At 45.3% G+C, this 23,365-nt stretch overlaps 1 protein-coding gene across 1 annotated transcript in view; it reads right to left on the reverse strand.

Annotated features, from left to right (window-relative positions):
- Window positions 1–5,213: 5,213 nt before the first annotated feature.
- Window positions 5,214–23,365, reverse strand: part of drd2a (dopamine receptor D2a) — a 29,827-nt gene continuing 11,675 nt past the window's right edge. Inside the window, exons 3-8 of the mRNA XM_048266323.1 lie at window positions 17,174–17,283; window positions 14,195–14,331; window positions 11,067–11,266; window positions 9,221–9,304; window positions 6,363–6,708; window positions 5,214–5,707 (exon numbers count right to left, since the gene is read on the reverse strand). Coding sequence (XP_048122280.1) covers window positions 5,520–5,707; window positions 6,363–6,708; window positions 9,221–9,304; window positions 11,067–11,266; window positions 14,195–14,331; window positions 17,174–17,283 — 1,065 coding nt within the window. The 3' untranslated portion in view covers window positions 5,214–5,519. The remainder of the gene's footprint in view (window positions 5,708–6,362; window positions 6,709–9,220; window positions 9,305–11,066; window positions 11,267–14,194; window positions 14,332–17,173; window positions 17,284–23,365) is intronic.

The raw sequence follows: 23,365 nt of genomic DNA on the forward strand, positions 1-23,365 counted from the left end.
GGAAAAAACAGTGTTCAGTCCACCAAGTCATAAGCTATCGGCGCTGCGCAGCACCAGTTGTGATATTTATCTTACGGAGTGTAATCGTAGGTAATGTCATGTATGAAAACTAGTATTGTTAGGCAATACTATAAGTGCAAGTCCAGGGCAGCTGAGGTGTGGCGATGACATCATCGATACGCCAAACAGGATGTGCAGTTTAAGCTGTCTAAACGAATTCAAACGGGCTCTGGTTTCAGATTTCTCCACTCTGGGACCAGGTTTCAGAAAAAGTCGCGGTTTCGGGCAGTGCGTTTACAGGATTCGTTTGGACGCTCGGCCAAGACGAAGCAAAACCTCTGCGTTTAACCTAAAAAGCGTCTCCGTGTGGACGGGCCCTTAAATAGGCAATAGCTTGTTATATGTGACCATTGTGTTGTGGTACTGTAAGTGCACTCCACATTTGTTGTATTGGGTCACTTGTTGGATACAGCTTTGGTGTAAGTTGGCAACATTTTTGTGTAATGGTTGACTGCAGTGTAACCCATTTTGTGTTGTGGTTGTTGTAATCCACTTTTGGTTTAGTGTGTCTTATTACAGCAAAATATTTGTTTTGTGACCTTTTTGTGTGGGATGCAGTCACTCCACAGATCTGTGTGTAGTGGGTGTGGCCTCCTAATTTTGTCATGTTTGTGGATGTGTCACACTGGTGGTTGCAGGCTTTCTGCACTTTTTTAAGGTAGGTTTAGTTAGTGCAGATAAAAAGTGGACAGATATATATATATATATATATATATTTATTTATTTATTAACCACAAGCTCCGCGACCCACCCAGGGGCATGTTTCTAACTAAGTTAGCAACTTTGTTGGTTGTAATGCAATTTCCCATTGCCAACTAAGTTCTATGCTAACAGGTTAACCACTATGGTTTTGGGAAACGCACCCCAGAACGGTTCCACGACCCACTTTTTGGGCCTGACCCACCAGTTAAGAAACACTGATCTAGAGGGCCCACAGCACCCATTTCAACCATTCAATTTCAGGCGGTTACTCTGTTGGGCTATACTAGTAGGAGAGATGATGAGAGGGTGGGATGGAAGGACAAAGGGAGATATACTTATAGATGAGAGAGAGAGTCAAAGAGTGAGAGAAAAGGACAGAGAGAGGGAAGGACGGAGGAAGGGAAGGTAGGAATGAGAGTGAAGGAAGGAGGAAAGGATGGACTGAGGGAGTGAGAGGGGAAAGGAGTGGAGGCCTACTGGTCGGGTGCCTACAGTGCCTGTTGTTGAGAATACAGAGTTCAGCCCTCATGCCATAATCGATGAATAGGAACTACAGGATGTTGATCAGGGACCAGAAAACGAGGTTGCTTCTGCTTGTTTCTGCTTTCCAAATCAATACTGGGACAATTTCAATTTGTTTATGTCCCTAGTGAACATTCAGACCCCAACAGATGCACTAATAAAGCCCAAGAGGAAACATATTAAATTCCTCCTTTAAGTTGGTGATGTAAAGAGAACCAACCTAAGAGTTTAAATCCCTTATCCTTGAACACACACTCAAACACACACCAATGAGTCCTTTCCCTCAAACACACACACACACATACACACACACTCCCTCAAGTGGATAGAGAGCTGAGCCCCCAGCTGCCCTTTCAGTACCCATCTGCCCTCTGAGATTGATTCTGCTAAGTGGAAATATCGACGTCTCTGCCACCTGTGATAGCAGACACTATTCATGTGTTGCTGGTCGTGGTTTGTGGTGTTTGAGAGCCACTTGTGGCGTGTAGCATTTGGGTGGCACAATAGAGGAGGCACAATGGCAACTGAGGAGGTTTATAACGGCTACGCTGCTGCATTAGTGCAGGCTGTACATGACATTCATGGACACCACCTGTCTGTGTGTCTGGTGGAGATCAAACAAATATCCACACCCTCACACACAGGCACACACATGCACACGTACATACACACACACACACACACACACACACACACACATAAAAATACAGACTGACACAGACCCATATACATTTTGAAATATGCACACACACACACACACACACACATCTTCTACACACTAATAAAATGCACCCACAGGCATCAAGGAATGCACACAAGGGGCAAGCATATCATTTGTAACCCCCCCCCCCTCCCCCACCAAAAAAAAACGAACGAACATATTCATGGCTAATAATATATATTATTTTTGCCACCTTTGTAACATTTTAGTTTTAGTTTACCGTGGTGTATGACTTTTAAACAGCGAGTGTGCTTGGTATGATGATCAGCTCCTCTAATGCAGGGTAGGACTACGTTTTGACAAGCATACAAATTCACTTTGTTCTTGCCCCAACTGAAATGACTTCTCTACTTTTGCTGCCTCCATCCTTTCTGTATTTGTTGTGTAAAAAAACGTTGTATATGATGGCACTGAAGTCTTAAGTTAGTGAATTGGCTAACAGTGTTAGTTGGTAACCAAATAGCCTACACATTGCGCTACACGCTGCGTAGGCTACGTGCATTCTCTCTCCTGCTGATTTGCGTTCAGTAGCCAAGTGCGTAATATTGCAAAAGTTGAAAAAATAAATGTGTTTATTGTAGCCTACAGAAAATAAATAGCCTATCATACTCTCAGTTAGGCTAATTGCCTGCAGTGCAGTGAAGAGTTTGGAGAGTAAAGTTATAGGGCAACTTGAAGTTTTATGAAAATAATTTACGAACCAGAACATAAAGACCATGAAGCTTCTATTTCTTGCAGCTGTTAAAACACCCGCTAGATAGTTTAAATACCCACCAACATTCGTTTTTGCAGTACAGATTATTTCTAAAAGTTATTTGTCTACTACTGGCTGATTTATCAAACGAGTGCTTTCTCGTTCGTCCTCCGAACTACAGGTGTTTTGTTAGAGAGCCATTGAATAAGCGATGCCAAGCAATTTCTGTAACACTTTTTGTGACATTCAGCAAATATCTCCTCATTTAATGTAGGTTCCTTCGGACAATAGGCCTACGTTCTACTCTATGTGCAGTTGTCCTCAGTTGTCATCTCAGTTGCATCAGTTTTTTAATTTTGAAGGTTCTAAAACATTATTATGCTTTACTGAATCCTTCTCGTTTTCTTTCATTTGTCCAGCTAACTTTTCCATTGAACCTAGCCATTTATGATGGATTACACACTCGACATTCTGAAATGTCCTGCACGATCAAGGCCAAATTATCACGCAGCCACTGTGTCAGCAGCATCAGTGCTGAAGGTGACGGTGCGTTTCTGATGTCAGATTATTATGTAGGCTAGCCTACTAGACTGTTCTCACGTTGCAGCGCTTTACTTATATGAAGTAGCATTAATCCATATGAGGGGCAGAGGGGGATAAATGTTGTCCCCCCCGACGATAAAAATAATTTAGCAGAGGTAGGGATAGGAAAACCAGAGGGGGGGAAATCCTCACCATCCCCCCCTACAAATCGCACCCTGATTATACTCATACACACACACACACTGAGTTCTGCAGGACACAGGTGTTTCCACTCACATTTAATTCCAGTTGAATTGACCTGTTCCTTATTTTCGTTTCGCTTTTGAGAACCATACATCACAGTTCATGAGAAGAGAAGAGCACGGCAAACATGCAAGACATTTCCAATGCAAGACAGATCATAGTCTGAGTGCAACTGCACAGATGGAATAATAATGACTATATATAATAATATTAATAATAATAATAATAATAATAATAGTTATAGTTATAATATATATAAAGTCTGCCAGATCTTGTAGCTGAGTATCTCCTGCGAGTTGAGATGTGGAATAACATGGTGCCACTCCTTAAGTAGTAAAGGAAATATACATACAAGGCATCAAAGAGATAAACTCATAAGACAATAAAATCTCTGATGTGTCGCCAAAATAGACACTGAGGTTTGCAGCAAATAAATAACAAACAAATAAAACAATAAAGTCTCTGTTATGCAAACAGACACGGAGGCTCTGAAGTAAACACTGATTATGAAATATATCAGACAGATGCCACAGCTGACACACATTGAAGTATGCACACACACACACAAACACGCACGCACACACACTTGCTTGTTGTTGTCCATCGAATCCGATGATGACATCCACTTCTGTCTTTTAGCGGTGAGTTTTCTGATGGCTGAATAGTCCTATCCTGGATCCACAGGCTCTATTGCAGGTGGGGCATGTAAACATGGTATTGGTGTTACTGGCAGTCATGGGTGTGTTCCTCCTGAGCCTTCTCTGTTGTCTCTTGACTGTCCTTTCCTCCTCTAGTGCTTGGGTCCCAGCTAGACATAACTGCCGCCAGATGTTGCGGTCAGCAGCCATGCTCTCCAGGTCCCCAGGTTTGATTTTGCACTTCTTAAAGCGCTGTCTTCAATTGGTCTTTCAAGCGTTTCTTCTGGCCTCCAGCAGAACGCTGACCTTGGTGTAGCTGGCCATATAGCACTCTGCGGGGCAGACGATTGTAGGGCATCCTTATCACATGCCCCAACCACCGCAGTTGGTGCTGAGTGATTCCCCACACACACATACACACACACAAACACACACACACACACACAGGCATTGCTGTATGTTTCTCAAGTCTCTTTAACCAGCATGTCTGTGTGTGTGTTTCTTGGAGTCTGTGCTTTGTCACCTGTCCTTGCTTGTGTTCTTGCTTCAGTCAAATGGGTGTGTCTAAAGTGTGTGTGTTTCTGCAGTCTGTGCTTCAATGTATCCAACACGTTGAAATCTCAGAGTGTGCTTTCTGCAGTCTGTGCTTCAATGTATCCAACACGTTTAAATCTCAGAGTGTGCTTTCTGCAGTCTGTTCTTCAGTAGTATCAGTGTGTCCAAAGAGTTTTTTTTGCCTAAATACATGTCAGCAGCTTCAGAGTTACTCATTTGGCAATGAATGTGGGACAATTTTTAAATAATTCAGAAAGCGTTTTTGACTTCTATAATACAGACGTCAGTTTATTTACATTCATTTGAAGTCCGGCCACCGTCCCGGCTCCACCATTAGCATAATCCCCCACTGTTCCTCAATCCACTTCAAGGTAAATGCAGCCAGCGGGGTGCAAACACACACACACACACACACACACACACACACACACACACACACACACACACACACACACACACTCTCTCTCTCTCTCTCTCATACACAAGCATTTACACCCCCACACACACACACACACTCACACAGGCTAAACGTGCAGTTACACACGCGCACAGACAAACACACGCACACTCACACACAGACAGGCTACACATGCAGGTAAACACACACTCAAACACACACACACACACACACACATGCATGCATACAAATGCACACAGGGAGCCATCCTCTTGGGCAAGTTCTAATTTCTTCCTTTGTCTGTGAAATGTGTGTTTGTGTGTTTCAGTGTGTACAGTCTCAGAAGTGTGTGTAAGTGTGTATCAGTGTGTACGGTCTCAGCAGTGTGTGTGTGAGTGTGTATCAGCGTAAGTGTGTATGGTCTCCGACGTGTGTGTGAGTGTCTCAGCAGTGAAGGATCTTGATGAAGGCTTTCCTGAACTCCACATTGAAGGTGGTGTAGATGATGGGGTTGACTGCGCTGTTGACGTAGCCCAGCCACGTGAACGCTGTGTACAGCCCCATCGGGACCTCACAGTGGATGTTCAAGATGTGTGTGATGAAGAAAGGCAGCCAGCAGACAATGAATACGCCTATCAAACACACACACACACACACACACACACACACACACACACACACACACAGAGAGACACACAAGAGGGGGGCCATTAGAAAGAAGTGGAATAATAAAATGATTATTTTAACATCGTAGAATCGGAAAGTGTTTCTATTTAGTGCAAGTGCAGATCTTTAAACGTGAGCTGAGTGAGTTACTTTACAGCACATTCACACACACCAGCACACACACACACACAAACAGACTGTAGTCACTTTCAGACATTAGTGTAAGTCTGTAAGTAGAGTAAAGTCTTTGTAGAATCAAATTAGTGAGTCTCCAATGATTCGTTCACCTTAAGCTAAGCATAACATATGATACCATATGATATGCATCTTTGCTATTCAAAACGGCACTCTGCTAGGTGGCTAGGCTAGTTCGCCCCACGATATTCTGTTCATGTGCATGGGTGTAGTTCACACATAATTCACACATAATGTCCGTATGTAAGCAACATGTTTAAATCACCTGAAGGGCCCGACACCGTTTGACAAAGATTCGCATATAGTGCAGATAGTGCATTCATTAATTTTATTCATTTATTTCTAAGGATTTATTTCTAAACAACACACATGAATGTGAATGTGCCAGTATTAGCCGACTGGCAAACGCTAATGTTTTCGGCTCACCTAAGACAATGGCCAGCATCTGAGTGGCCTTTTTCTCCTTCTGCTGGGAGATCTTCCTCTTGCTGCTGCTCTTCAGGGACGTCTGGGTCTTGCCGTTGGGCAGGGCGTGTGTCTGGAGAGCCTGTGGTGCTTGGGGCTCTCTGTCGTTGGGGTCCCCTCCATTGGCCGCTCCGCTGTGAGGTTCCCCAGGTTTCCCGTTGCGCTGGGCCTTCAGCGAGCGCTCGGCCGGGGAAGAGGAGCCGCTGGCGTCGGGGTTCTCCGCCCCCTCTGGTCTCCTGGCGTTGTGCTGCGCCTCCCCCAGCTGCACATCACTCTCCTTCTGATGCACCACCTCCTTAATCAGGATCTGACAACACATACAGTACACACACACACACACACACACACACACACACACACACACACACACACCACCTCCTTAATCAGCATCTGACAACACAGGGATAGGATTAGCTACCCACCCACACAACTACACTTGCACCAATGAACATCATACACTCACACATACACATCAACTGTAAAAGAAAACAAAAACAACAACAACACCAAATCCATTTTTATTTGACAGCTGACAGCTGTTGTCATTAGCTGCGTGAAAAGCTGCTTTCAGCAGGAGGGAGGGCTGGGCTGCAGGAGATGTTATTCCAGGTCCTCTAAGGATCGCTACACATACTGAGTTGTAATAACCCTAACTCAATCAGGTAATTAAATCTATGAAACAAAGCATTGCACACTGTGTATGTGTATGTGTATGTGTGGGTGTGTGTGTAAGAGAGAGAGAGAGAGAGCACGTAAGTTTATGTGTGTGTGTGTGTCTGTGTGTGTGTGTGTTTGCGTTAGTGTCCGTGTGTAGAGTATGTGTGTGTGAGAGAGAGAGAGAGAGCATATATGCAAGTTTATGTATGTATCAGAGTTTCTGCTAGAAAAAAATGGTGAGGTTTCGTTTTCCGGACATTTTGATGATATGCCGGTCAAATATCCTATTATCGCTTCTTAATTAGTCAAGTTGAGGAAAACAGGAGACAGGCTATGTCGCTTAAAGAATGACATAATCAGGCTGAATAGAATGCAACATGTTCATTAGCCTAACTTACGTAAACATGCCTAACAAGATCTAGCCTGTATGTTTTCATGGACCGCAAGAGTCCGCTTCGTTCATTTTTTAAAAAAGGCTACGTTGTTTGTTGCTGCTACCCACGTTCTCTCCAGTGGTTCCACTGTTTAACTTGCACAGATGCGCGCACACAAGAATGAGCGCTCACACCACTACCCGCTAATGCTATGCCTCTTTATTTGATAACAATAAATTAAGAAATGTTTCCTATTCTGGGAAATGGTTAGTTTCTTTTTCTTTCGGTCCGCGGTTCAATGATACCGTTTAATTGTGCCGGAAATTATCCAGACCAGCAATCTCCTCGTTGAGGAGGCCCTAACCCTGCAGATCATAGACAGAGAAAGCATAGGCCTACTGTATGCTTTGGGTAGGCTACAGAACACAGTTGCATGTCCAGTGTACATGGAGAATGACAGTGTCTTGGAGCGGCCGCAACAAGCTGCAACTCCACTTCCAACGAATCCATGATTCCGACAGATCGCCCGACACTTCTGCTTTTATCTGGTGGTGGTGGAGTTGACCGGACATCTGAGGCTTCAGACGTCACCAATTTATCATCATCCATCGCGTCTGGCCTCTGAAAAAACTTTTAAGGCTAGTCTGCCTGGGCCTGGCCATGTTTGAACCGCCTCACTCATTTGTTCGTTGTTTAACATGCATGGACGTTTTAAGCATGTGCTTCCTATTTGAAATGCAGCATAGGCTATGCGTTTTGTTTAATAGCTTTCAAACGGTAGAGCCTGTACATTTAAAAACATAGCCAGAGGACGTATTGCTTTAATATAGGCTTACATTTTAAGGCTTATTCTCAAATTCAGATTGCGTTAGGGGGACGGGATTATTAGCCAATTTCAATCGGACAATTTGACCAGAGAGATTTAATTTTGTCGGACATTTCATTTTTTTTCCGGCCAATGTCCGGTAATTACCGGACAACGGAAACCCTGGTATGTATGTGTGTGTTTGTGTGCATGTGTAGAGTATGTGTGTGTGTGTGTGTGTGTGTGTGTGTGTGTGTGTGTGTGTGTGTGCATGTGTGTGTTTGTGTGCATGTGTAGAGTATGTGTGTGAGTGTGTGTGTGTGCGTGCATGCGTGTGTGTGTGTGTGTGTGTGTGTGCGGGTGTCTAACTGTATGTGTCAGCTGAATGCATCTTGACAGAAACATCTGGGTCCTGGCCTCTGAAGCCGTAGATGTTGCTGAAACAGCGGTGTGCTGATTCGTCTGCTGAATCGCTGCCCTGGTCAATACCAGTGATGAGAGGTGTGTGATCCCTGCTAATCTGATCTGCCCTCTGCCACTACCTCATAAACACACACGCACGCTAGAGATGCGCGGCAACCGTAACCGCATAGCAAAACTTATCATCCATCTGCCATCCATCCGCACCAACGTTTTTTGACCAATTTTCAAAACCGCACCCGCCCGCCATCCGCTGGTTGTTTTAATATATATGGGTGATGCGTTTGATTGGTTCAACCGCCACCAGCCAATTTAATTAAAATATTATATTTCTTCCGCACCCGCCTGATCCACTTGGTTTAACCGCGGAGTCCATTGGCTGTAACCCTTGAAAAGCATCTCTAACGACGCACACACACACACACACACACATACACATGCTCATCCAGACTTACATGTGTGATGTGAAAGTCTTAATGATTTGATGATTTAATGATTTAATTAATAAAATATATGAACACATACACATACACACAAACACACACAGATGTGGACACACTCACCACATTCTTGTTGTTGACGGGGAAGCTTCCTGTGGATTTGACGATGACCGTGCACAGCTTCACGTCTTCTGGCTGAGTGCATTTCTGTGGGAAACAAGAGGCAGCAGACAGCATGGTTACGCCAGCCCCAGCCATATCAAACAGATGGGCAACAGCATGAGGGTGTGGGTGTGTGGATGTGGATGTGTGTGTGGATATCTGTGTGTGTGTGCATCCATGTACTGTACGTGTGTGGGTGTGTGGATGTGCGTGTGTTTGTGTGTGTGTGTGTGTGTATTTGCATGTGTGTGTGTGTGTGTGTGTGTATGTGTGTGTGTGTGTGTGTGTGTGTGGTTTTGCCAATGATTTTTAATTTCTCCCTGTCCATCTTCCCGTGAGCAGTGGTAGGAAGGTGTGAATCTCCAGTCTCTCTTAATCACTCTTTTATCCTCCTTGCCCAGTCCCGCCCACTCCCACCCTCAGGAAAATGGATTCATCCCTGGCATCTTATCACTTTCATTCAGTTGCCTGGGAGACGTCAGGTGACACACGTCTTAATTTCCTGTTCAGCCCATTAATACGCTTTTGTAATAGATGCCAGATATGACATCGTTATTATGACCACCGTGAAGCGGTCATAATCACAATGTCATATCTGGCAGATATCTGGAAGATTTTTTCTTTTTTTTTTCTTTTTCGCATGTCCAAATTTCCGTCAAGGATTCCCGGGACACTGTAAGCCCCCCGCTGGACTGGACCCCCCGAAAGGAGGGTAGGGCAGACACAGTTTTCTGTGAATATCTTGAGAACCGTAGGGCCTAGGATGACCAATGTTTTGTGTATGTTTGCCTCCAGGTGTCATGTAAACCCATTCCATATGCACACATGTGCATAAACAGATACACACGCACACACATACATTCACAGTAATCCTACGTATGACACATACTCACACAGTAGACACATATACGCATGAATGCACATGCACACACACAGGCACATAAACAGGCAAACACACAAGCACATGCACGCACACACACCCACCCACACATGCACACAATTCAAGAATTTCTCAGAATTATGAACAGGCAAGATGGGGGTGGGTTTGTATAAAATGTATATTACATGTGAAATCTATGAACTAATCATGTTTTGGTACTTGTTGTCTAGCAGATACCAGTGAGAGTTGAGTGTGCATAATGCAATTCAGTGAGACAGTTAGAATCATATATGCCTTTCAGCGTGACTTATTTTTGTGGAAAACATGTGCTGGACTGGGCGGCGGTCATATTTTGTACCGCTCTGCGGTACATCTAGTTCATTATTATTATTGCACACAGCATACAACACAGGGCACAGGACACAGAGGACAAGAGACAGCTTACAGCACAGAGGACACAGGAGACAACTTATAGCACACAGGACACAGAGGACAAAGGAGACAGCTTACAGCACAGAGGACACAGGAGACATCTTATAGCACACAGGACACAGCACACAGGAGACATCTTATAGCACACAGGACACAGAGGACAAAGGAGACAGCTTACAGCACAGAGATCACAGGACAGGGCACAGATAGCATAGAGCTTACAGTTTACAGGACACAAAGGATACTACACAAGATGCGGGACAAAGGACACAGGATGCAGTGAGAAGGATACACTACACAGGATGCAGTGCGAAGGACACACTAAACAAGGTGTGGGACAAAGGACACACTACACAGGACACAGTGCGAAGGACACACTACACAGGATGCGGGACAAAGGACACACTAAACAGGACGTGGGGTGAAGGACACACTAAACAGGACGCGGTGTGATGAGAGTGTCTATGATGAGAGTGTGTGTGAAGAGTGTATCACCTTAAGTGTGGTCCCTCGGTCTGCATCTGGTCCGTGTGAGGAACGTTTGGTGTTGACTCGTTTCCGGCGCTTGCGGAGCACCACGTAGATCTGCACGTAGACCAACAGCGTGATGATGAACGGCACGTAGAAGGACACGATGGACGAGTAGACCACGAACGCCGGGTTGGCGATCACACACAGTGTCTCATCCCGCGTGGCTGTGGAGTGGGAGGGAGAGAGAGAGGGAGAGAGAGGGAGAGGGACTTTAGACTTTAAAAACTTTTTTTCTCCCAAAAACGCTGGGAGCAAAAATCAATCCATTTGACCAGGTGAAAACTAAACCCCCACCAGTGTTGCGCCTGAACGTGTCCATTGAACGAAAGTTCATATTTTGAGCGAACGTGAACTGAACGTACTGTATTACTGCCTGATGAACGTTACTGTGAAGTCGTTCATTCTGGTGTCTGTGAACAGCACGCTCTTTCAGTTTAACTTAACTTAACTACAGAGCCTTCCAATGCAAAAACCTGGCTAAAACACACCGTAAAAAGGCCTTAATATGGCAGCATGCAGGTAACAATTTCTCAAAATATGGGCCGCGGTCCGCGTGGTCAATGCTGGTCTGTAGAGTGAAATTATTCCCGGGGCATCATCTCATAATTTGCTGTGCAATTGATCAAGGAAAAAAAAAAGTTTTTGCAATTAGTAGCAATAATACTAATTAATTTGGTATCATCAAACATAGAGGCATAGAATTAAGTCGTGGTATGAGTACTTATATAGCAGACTATATAAAATACTGTCTAGCATTACGTATTAAAGTCAGCCAAAAGCTATTAATTAGTCTTAGTTAAAGATAGTTAAAAATCTCCAGATCAGTGATTTACGATCTGATCCGCCATTTACCATTCACAAAAGCTGGTATTGTATTTCCTGAATCCATACATTCAGGCATTCATATGAAATGTAATTAAATAGCATATTCTATCAGTATATGATGCTTGCATGAGGGAAACATCCCAAAACAACCGCACGCATATAATTGCTGTTGTTTTGAGAAGTATTTCTCATGCAAAGAGTATATATACTTATCAAGCAACAATGCAAAAACAAGGAAACTATTGTAGGCCTAATTATATTTTACGTTAGTAAAGCAGTACTCTGAACAATCTTAGCACTTTAAACATTGACTGTTTAAATTTTGAAATTTTGAATTATGAACTATGAACTGAACTAGTTCATTTTAAAATTTGTGAACTGAACTTTGAACTAGTTCACATAGAAAGTGAACTTTCCCAACTAACCCCCACATAAACATTACAGAAAATAAACCCTTCTCCACACAGCACTCTCGATTTGCCTGTAGAAAGTGTACTGTACCCATGTTCTTGTTTCCACCAAAGATTCAAACATAGATATCGTATCAACATCCTGACCAGCATTTTCAGTTGTGTGAGATTAATGGATTGCCAGCTTCCCCTACCCTAATCCGACATTCCCCTGCAACATATAGCACTTTCCATCAGCTTATGCCCCACCCAATTACATTCACAACTGAGAGAGACTGAGAGGCAGAGAGAGAGGGGGAGAGGCACTGTCTTTAGAAGGATGATGTTGAGATTCTGTTTTAAAGAGGAACTATGCAGTATTGGCAACTTGTTCTAGCCGGTGCCAGGCGTGTGTGTGTATTTAAATGCAGTAAAGCAATTTGTTACACTCGTTATACTGTACTTCCTGACACTGAGGCCGTCGGCCCCGCCGGCCCAAAGTAGCATGGTTTTTCCGCTCACAGGCGCTAAGCGATATGGCCACCATTCAACCCGAAAAAAGTCATATAACCATTCCAATGACTCCGAAAAAAACCTGCATAGTTCGCCTTTAAACATCACACTGCTTTAAGATGGGAACAGACCTCCCATTTTTTTAGCCTAATTCTGAAAGGATCAAAGGTCTGTGACAATCATGGGAAGTCCAAAGTAGTCAACAGCGGTCGCGGTGTTCAGTCGTGGCTGGAAAGGTTATGTGTGTTTTCTGAAAGATTTGAATCTTTTGTTGACGCAATAAAGATTCAATCAAACATGTTTGATTATCTTGACCGTTCCGTTCCATGGTGGCCATGGTTTCAATTATGACACTAAACAGCCAACAGCTCGATCAATCCGATAACTCGATAACTCCCAATCGTACCAGACTCTAGGTCTGTAGGTGTGGTCTACTCAATCGCGTTCTGAAAAAATCCGGAGGCCTGTTCCCACATCTGACAGGCCAAAAAGAACAAAGAAAAGTAACAGATGAAAAGGAATGAATCACATCATACCACATCATGTGAGCCAACAGCCACAATACAAAGATACTCAAAGCGCACAGGGACTCAAAGGAACTTACAGGGTCTCAAAGATACTCAAAGCACAGGGACACCATGGTAACAAGCAACTTCAAATAACTTTAATTAGGCCTACTTCGGCTTGTGTTCTCTTTCAGTGTTTGAGGAAACTTCAGTGTATATTTGGTGTTTACTTTTGATCCAGACTTCAGACTGCGGTGTGTTTGGGGAGACACACTTTACTGTGCTCCAGACTGAGGTGTTTTTGGGGACACACTCTACTGTGCTCCAGACTGAGGTGTGTTTGGGGAGACACACTCTACCATGCTCCAGACTGAAGTGTGTTTGGGGACACACACTCTACTGAGCTCCAGACTGAGGTGTGTTTGGGGAGACACACACTCCACTATGCTCCAGCGTGAGGTGTGTTTGGGGAGACACACACTCTACTGTGCTCCAGACTGAGGTGTGTTTGGGGAGACACACACTCTACTGTGCTCCAGACTGAGGTGTGTTTGGGGAGAGGGGATGTCTGGCGGATCTGAAAGCTTTTTCTGATGCAGCCAGATGAGTCCGAGTCAGTGTCAGCTCCCAGCGGCTCCACTGAATGCCAAATGTTCCTAATGAAAGTTCAAAGAACAACATGGTGGAAACAGTATGCTGTGCAAAATGACACAATGCATACACACACACACACACACACACACACACACACACACACACACTGAGGTAAAAGCACAGAGCCACAGACATACTGTACACTCTCTTTCTCTCACACACACACACACACACACACAAACACACGTCTCTTTCTGTGTCTTACCTGTGCTGTTAAGGCCGAAGAGCAGGGGGCATGAGATGGCAAAGGAGAGCACCCAGACCACGGAGATCATGATGGTGACCCTCCTCCTGGAGCTGTAGCGTGTGTTATACAGCATGGGCATGGCCACCGCCGTGTACCTGAGAGAGTGTGTGTGGGTGTGTGTGCGTGCGTGTGTGTGTGCGTGTGTGTGTGAGAGAGAGAAAGAGTAAGAGAGAGAGAGAGAGATCAGTCAATAGTCATCAGGCGTGGCTACGTTGGTGTGTACCTGAGAGTGTGTGTGTGTGTGTGGGACACACACTCACAGATCAGAAGTCATCAGGCCCTTGAGTACACAGAGTGGGTGAGTGTGTGTCTGTGAAAAACTGGGCTCTCTGCTCTCTCTACTGGTCTGGAGGCTGTAGCTGATTCATGGCCCTGATCAAAGCATCACCAATCTCATGCTGGAAGATGAAGCTGCCCACTCATTCACACACACACACACACACGCACACACCCACACACACACACACACGCACACGCACAGGCACACACCCACACACTCACATACACACACACTCAAATACACATATACTCACACACACATACACATATACTCACACACACACACAAACAAACACACACACACACACACAGCACTCGCAGCATGTCTCTGATCCATTCAGCCCTGGTTGTGATGCTGTGTCGAGTAATGACTGCAGAGGTTCTGTAGACGGATATACAGTATGGGACATTCAGCCATGAGCACACATATGCATTCACACACAAACACACACACACACACACACACACACACACACACACACACACACACACACACATGCACACATGCATTTCACGCAAATAGGTTTACACAGGCAAGCCTCATTTTTCCGGTTGCATCTCTGGAAATGCCTGCAAATCAATGAGCATCCACACACACACACACACACACACACACACACACACACACACACACACACACACACACACACACACACACACACACACACACACAGACACGCAATCAATCCAAGACAAGGAAGAAATGGGGAGAGATGGCTTCAGCCCCAGACTGATGTTTGTATCGACTGTCTGTAGCTTGAGAGGGGGAGAGAGAGGAAGTGAGAGAGAGAGAGAGAGAGAGAGAGAAAGAGAGAAAGGAAGGGTAAAGAAAAAAAATATGTGATGCTCCTACGGACTTTCCCCTAAAGATGCCAGCTGCAGCAGCAACATTTCCGGAAAGGTACTGGCTTGATGAAATTCATTCTGGACTCTCTATCCGACCACATAAAGACCTCGGGATACTTCGGTTTGGCTTTAGGGACCCTCTACTCACTACTGCGTAAGTGTAATGTTGTTTGGAACTGTAGAAGAGGTATAAAAATAGCGTTTTGTAGCGGCGAAATGACATGCCCTGGTCACTTCCAGGCTAACGAGTTTTGACTAAAAACGGTAAAATCGAACTTTCTCAAAACACATCCGAATGACATGATTTTGATGTCAACTCAACGTATGTACTCCCAATCATCCGTAAATTGATCTAAAGTGCATTTTACTCCGGATAATTCCTTTAACAAACAAGCTATACCTCCCAACAAAATTATGGATTGTTTTTGCAGTATTTACGAATGTTAACACACAACATCCCACAATAGCAAAAACAATATTCCAAACCTTTAGATACAGTAAAAAACCTCTGCTTCTGCAATGATATCAGTTCAAAAACAATATATCTCAGCTGATAATAAACAAACAATTGAATAATTGACACACAACTGATTTATGTTGGGTAAATTGGGCAAACCACAGCTGATTCCAGTCTGGCTTAGACTCAGTGGCAGGGGTTATTTTTTTTTACATTACATTGACCCCTATACAGTAAAAGGAGGCCTTTGAGGAGTGATGTTTTTTAGAAACAGAAACAGAAAAAATACAAACACTGTAATGTCTGGACGAAGAAGAGTAAGAGCAAGGGGCCCAGGGAGAAGAGCAGGCCCAGTGAGAGATGCAGTGAGAGGTGCAGGAGCAGTGAGAGATGCAGTGAGAGGAACAGGGCCAGGGAGAAGAGCAGGCCCAAGGAGAGGGCAAGGTAGAGGGGTAAGAATGCGTGGTGGTGGCATTCCAAAGGCTGCAAGAACTGTTGTCAGTGATGAAATTTGTGCCACTATCATTGATCATGTAATCAATGCGATGTTGATGAAAACATGTGGCCTAACCACATGTGGCCTAATTTTGTCCTTTTTTTTAGTTCCCCCCTTTTTATCTAGGCTTTTTGCTGTTTTTTTTCTTTTGTTCAGAATGCTTGTCTGTTTCATGGATATTTTGTTCACTGTAAGCAATACTGTAGAACTTTTTCTGTTCTATCATACTGTAAACAGTATTTCTACTGTACCTCCTGTTGTAAACAGTAAAGGGAAAAACTAATTTGCTTTTTACTGGAATGCTTTTGAATGTGAACATATGTGTGGACATACAGTTCCCAACCAAGAAATTTAGTGTAAAAATTGCATGCAAATACCTGAAAAACTGAAACATAAAAGTCTAAGCAGTTTTTGTAATGTCAACAATAGCCAGTATTTTGAAACCTGGTGTACTTTGATTGACTGCATGTACCTTGTGAAGTGAAAACAAGTGTTATTCTTTGACAGAATAATTTCATTTTGAGTCAGATTTCCAGTGTTTTGGTAAAGTTAGTGTGTGCAGAGAAAGAAGTGTTTGTGATATATTTAACAAAATGTGTTTTTGAGAAGAAAATGATCCATTTGGCCAATTGTGTTTTGTAGGTGTGAGTCTGTGTTAAGAGTTTAGAAAAAGTATCGGAAGTATGGGTAAGCGCTTGTAAGCGATTGAAAAAAACTGTAATAGACAGAGAGAGAGGGAGAGAGAGAGAGAGAATAACTCTCCTCTGTGAAGCCTCTGGGAGGAAGCGGAGCCATCTGACATTTGCTGGTTTTCTCAGTCTGATAAAGATCACAGCTTAGTTATTCCCGAGCAGCTCACCTGTCGATACTGATGGCGCACAGATTGAGGATGCTGGCAGTGCACATCATGACGTCCAGCGTGACAAAGATGTCGCAGTGGATCTTACTGAAGCGCCACTCGCCCACCACCTGAGGACAGACACACACACACACACACACACACACACACACACACACACATTTCACAACAGCTTCAATCACAAACAAACACACACACACACACAGTCGTTGACAGCTTCTGTGACAAGTGTATGGATTTGACCTAATTGATTTCACCTTAACTTGCATCAACCTGACACATTAACCCACCTGTTTGTCCAAAAACATACCTGTTTCATCAAGAGTGCATCACTTACAAACACAAGGTTCCACCTCAGATTAAATGTGTGGCTGTCTTACCAGAGACCAGAGTGGCTGTCTTACCAGAGAGCAGAGGAAATGAATTAGTGATGTGCAGAGTGATGTTACTGTAACATCCGGCTCCAGACAGATGGCGTCATGCAGAGAGATTTACAGAATCTCTGGCACTGTGTGACTGACACACACACACACACACACACACACACTGACAGTATTGCTTCCAACTCTCCTGCTGTGTTGTTAGAATGGCAGACCTGCTTCTCTTCTCCTATCAACTCCTCTGCTTCCCTCAGCTTTCCTCTCCTGCACTATGTTTTCCCGCCTCCTTTTTACCTCACATCCCCTCTTCTCTCCCCTTTCTCTACGTCCCTCATCCCCTCTCCTCTCCTCTACCACTGTCTCCTTTCCCCCTCTCTTTACTTCTCTTGTCTTTTTCCTCCTCTTCTGTTCTCTCCTCTCCTCTGTGCTTTGATAGTGGCTGTAGCTCCAGGCTGTTCTCTCATCTCTGTGTGTGACGAGGTCTCTACCTCAAACCCTCTTCTGCTTAAGATTGCCCCTTGATGGAATGGCATCATTGCTACCCGTGTGTCAGTGTGTGTGTGTGTATGCTCATCACTGAGGCGTTTCTGGTCATCACAGGTCAATTACTGCAAGAACTCAGCAGCAAAATGAAGCTCTTATACACAAGGGGTTTAAAGAAGGTTAGAGTCCAATATTCTTTTCTCTCTCCCTCTCTCTCTGTCTCTCTCTCTCTCTCTCTCGTTCTCTCTCTCACACACACACACACACACACACACACACTCTTAGCACACACTCCATCCTATCCGATGATGATGTGTGCTCCAGAGAGAGGGTAGGTGGGGAGTTCAACGCTGTTGGCGTTGGTGCTACCTCATGTGCTTGTAGAGGCCGGTGTGTGAGCCACACACTTGCCCACAGGTGGGGCAAGGGTTCCCTGATGTTAGGATGGTACCAGCTTCCCACTGGTGACGTGGGCACATGTGTCAGTCCTCCGCTGATGAAAGATGTTGTTTATCTGTTCAGTCACCGTGGCACAGGTGGCTCATCAGGTTGATGTTACAGCGTTTTAGCAGCCTGGAAATCTAGACGCACCCAAGTGGCAACAAATGTAATTTGCAGCCAGGGTATTCTTGCAACTCTCCGTTGGCTTGCGAGCTAGAAAAACCAAACTCCAGTCAGGCCAATCACATCGTGTATAGAGTTGGTGGACAGGCTTAACATAATGATGGCAGAGTTGCGACGGTTCCGTGTGAATTCCCAGCTACTTGAAAACAAAGAAGATGGCAAAGAAGATGGATGCTGCTGCTGACGAACAGCATTTTTTGAATCGGCTTTGGCCGCGACTCGAGTTAAGCTTTTGATCAACAAAAGTGGAAAACGTTTGATCAACTAGCCAACCAGCTCCGCGTGCAGAGGAAATTTGAAAGACAACCATTTATCCCACCCCTCGGATTGAGCACTGCCAATGGTGAGTTTCCAGACTACACATCTTGATGTGGATCTGGCTCATCAGGCTAGCCCTTCAGGGGGTTACAGGGGGTCTTTGGTGTGCCTCTGCTGTCCCCCGGCAGCCATTTCTGAATCACTTGGTTGACCATAGAGGGCTGGGTGGGGACTTGGTTGTGATTTACATGAGTTACACACAGTAGGCTAAAGCTGGTAGAAATGGGACCATTCAGGAACTGTGCTGTGTTCTATTGCCACCTAATTGAAAGCTCCACTGCTCTGTGCACACACCACAGGGTTTCAGCTGTCACACACACACACACACACACACACACACACACACACACACAGAAAGTAGCTGTATCTCTTTTTCCACGGCTCCCTTCTTCCATTTCTCTCGGAGTTGATAAGGGCGCCGTATGCTGTCAGACTGGTGTAGATGCTGTGAAGTAACAGGTTGGTCTCCGACTACCACACACACACACACACACACACACACACACACACACACACACACACACACACACACACACACACACACACACACACTCTCTCTCTGTAAACACACACACACACACACACACACACACAGAATGTCTCATTCTCTCTCTTTCCCTTCTGTATACACAAAGACACACACACACACACACACTGACACACACACACACATAGATAAATACATCTGACTAGAATTATTTACCAGGATAGGTAAATAAAGATTGACATCATTTATTCCTCTTGTGTCATGGCATATAAATATGTGTGGCTGCAAAATGTTTTCACACAACGATCGCAAATGTTTGCACAGATAGCATGATAGTGTGTGTTTATGTGTATGTTTGATAAAAAAAAACTGCAGCCCGTCTACACCACTCTATCATAGAGGCACGGCAGTCGGCTGCACTTAAGAGACTGTCCTTGTAGACAGCTCCTGTAGTCTGTAGTCTCCTGCCATCTCCTACAGACTGCTGGGCTGTGTCCGAAATGGAAAAAGATCCTGCCTTCTAAGATACCATTCGGTGACAGCGAGGCATCGAGGCATGTCCAAATCAAATATTCCTGTAAAATGCTGCCTTCTAAGATACCTTCGTTTTGCCGAATCTTGAAGGCAGTGTACACGTATCCTTCATGATGCCTTCAACCAAAGACTCTGTAGAACATCTCTGCTTCAACTCCCACTAATTAAAGACAGCTGTCGGTATCCTGGCAACTACGTTCTGTGTTGCTATCTTGCTAGGCCGTCCGAAACAAAGTTCATAGCTGCTACCTTGATGCCTGCTACGGCAAGTGACTCGTTAGAGAGTTGAAGGCAGCAAAGCAGCAGTTGCCTTCCGTTTCAGACACAGCCACGTTCTCTTCTGCCGCTGGAGGCCTGTGAGCTCATTTCAGAGGGAGACGCAGGGTGAAGCTGCGAGGCCTTTTTCTTATTGAAACAACGGGGCCTTTCTGAGGGAACTGCCGCAGCCTTGCCCTTAGCATTAAATCCTGTCTAATACCTGTCTACCTGTGTCTGTCTACCTGTCTGAGCCAGCCTGAACTCATAGCAGCTGAGCTCACAAGCACAGGGGCTCACAGAGAATAATACACACAGTGTGTCATTCTCCACAACATTGTATCAAAGGACAAGGGACACACACACACACACACACACACATGTATGCATACACGCATGTAAGAATTCACCACACACACAAACACAAACACATTCACGCACATAAACATGTAGGGACACACAAGGTAAACACAAACACATACATCAAATATGCACACACACACACACACACACACACACACACACACACACACACACACACACACACACACACACACACACACACGTGTCTCAGACTAGAGTCTGTCTGTGTAGTTTGATAGTAGGCTACTGATATTCATAAGATATCAGGGGCAGTTAAGGGGGTGGTATGCATACTAGAAGAGGACTGTTTGTGTGCATTCTATAGAAATCAGGAGGGATGTTCATGTGTTCAAACGTGTGTGGGTGGACATATGAGTGTGTGCGTGTGTGCTGAGTGTGTATGTGTGTGTCTGTCTATGTGTGTGCGTGTTTGTGAAGAACAATGGGTCTACGTGCTGTCTGTGGGCGTGTGTGAGTATGAGTGTGTGGGTGTATGGGGGATGAGAGTGTATGAGTGTGTGGGTGTATGGGGGATGAGAGTGTAAGCCTGTGTGTGTGTGTGTGTGTGTGTGTGTGTGTGTGTGTGTGTGTGTGTGTGTGTGTGTGTGTGTGTGTGTGTGTGGGTGTATGGGGGATGAGAGTGTAAGCCTGTGTGTGTGTGTGTGTGTGTGTGTGTGTGTGTGTGTGTGTGTGTGTGTGTGTGTGTGTGTGTGTGTATGGGGGATGAGAGTGTATGAGTGTGTGGGTGTATGGGGGATGAGAGTGTATGAGTGTGTGGGTGTATGGGGGATGAGAGTGTATGAGTGTGTGGGTGTATGGGGGATGAGAGTGTATGAGTGTGTGGGTGTATGGGGGATGAGAGTGTATGAGTGTGTGGGTGTATGGGGGATGAGAGTGTATGAGTGTGTGGGTGTATGGGGGATGAGAGTGTATGAGTGTGTGGGTGTATGGGGGATGAGAGTGTATGAGTGTGTGGGTGTATGGGGGATGAGAGTGTATGAGTGTGTGGGTGTATGGGGGATGAGAGTGTATGAGTGTGTGGGTGTATGGGGGATGAGAGTGTATGAGTGTGTGGGTGTATGGGGGATGAGAGTGTATGAGTGTGTGGGTGTATGGGGGATGAGAGTGTATGAGTGTGTGGGTGTATGGGGGATGAGAGTGTATGAGTGTGTGGGTGTATGGGGGATGAGAGTGTATGAGTGTGTGGGTGTATGGGGGATGAGAGTGTATGAGTGTGTGGGTGTATGGGGGATGAGAGTGTATGAGTGTGTGGGTGTATGGGGGATGAGAGTGTATGAGTGTGTGGGTGTATGGGGGATGAGAGTGTATGAGTGTGTGGGTGTATGGGGGATGAGAGTGTATGAGTGTGTGGGTGTATGGGGGATGAGAGTGTATGAGTGTGTGGGTGTATGGGGGATGAGAGTGTATGAGTGTGTGGGTGTATGGGGGATGAGAGTGTATGAGTGTGTGGGTGTATGGGGGATGAGAGTGTATGAGTGTGTGGGTGTATGGGGGATGAGAGTGTATGAGTGTGTGGGTGTATGGGGGATGAGAGTGTATGAGTGTGTGGGTGTATGGGGGATGAGAGTGTATGAGTGTGTGGGTGTATGGGGGATGAGAGTGTATGAGTGTGTGGGTGTATGGGGGATGAGAGTGTATGAGTGTGTGGGTGTATGGGGGATGAGAGTGTATGAGTGTGTGGGTGTATGGGGGATGAGAGTGTATGAGTGTGTGGGTGTATGGGGGATGAGAGTGTATGAGTGTGTGGGTGTATGGGGGATGAGAGTGTATGAGTGTGTGGGTGTATGGGGGATGAGAGTGTATGAGTGTGTGGGTGTATGGGGGATGAGAGTGTATGAGTGTGTGGGTGTATGGGGGATGAGAGTGTATGAGTGTGTGGGTGTATGGGGGATGAGAGTGTATGAGTGTGTGGGTGTATGGGGGATGAGAGTGTATGAGTGTGTGGGTGTATGGGGGATGAGAGTGTATGAGTGTGTGGGTGTATGGGGGATGAGAGTGTATGAGTGTGTGGGTGTATGGGGGATGAGAGTGTATGAGTGTGTGGGTGTATGGGGGATGAGAGTGTATGAGTGTGTGGGTGTATGGGGGATGAGAGTGTATGAGTGTGTGGGTGTATGGGGGATGAGAGTGTATGAGTGTGTGGGTGTATGGGGGATGAGAGTGTATGAGTGTGTGGGTGTATGGGGGATGAGAGTGTATGAGTGTGTGGGTGTATGGGGGATGAGAGTGTATGAGTGTGTGGGTGTATGGGGGATGAGAGTGTATGAGTGTGTGGGTGTATGGGGGATGAGAGTGTATGAGTGTGTGGGTGTATGGGGGATGAGAGTGTATGAGTGTGTGGGTGTATGGGGGATGAGAGTGTATGAGTGTGTGGGTGTATGGGGGATGAGAGTGTATGAGTGTGTGGGTGTATGGGGGATGAGAGTGTATGAGTGTGTGGGTGTATGGGGGATGAGAGTGTATGAGTGTGTGGGTGTATGGGGGATGAGAGTGTATGAGTGTGTGGGTGTATGGGGGATGAGAGTGTATGAGTGTGTGGGTGTATGGGGGATGAGAGTGTATGAGTGTGTGGGTGTATGGGGGATGAGAGTGTATGAGTGTGTGGGTGTATGGGGGATGAGAGTGTATGAGTGTGTGGGTGTATGGGGGATGAGAGTGTATGAGTGTGTGGGTGTATGGGGGATGAGAGTGTATGAGTGTGTGGGTGTATGGGGGATGAGAGTGTAT

Source organism: Alosa alosa, chromosome 16, assembly GCF_017589495.1.
Source record: "Alosa alosa isolate M-15738 ecotype Scorff River chromosome 16, AALO_Geno_1.1, whole genome shotgun sequence".
NCBI lineage: Eukaryota > Metazoa > Chordata > Actinopteri > Clupeiformes > Clupeidae > Alosa > Alosa alosa.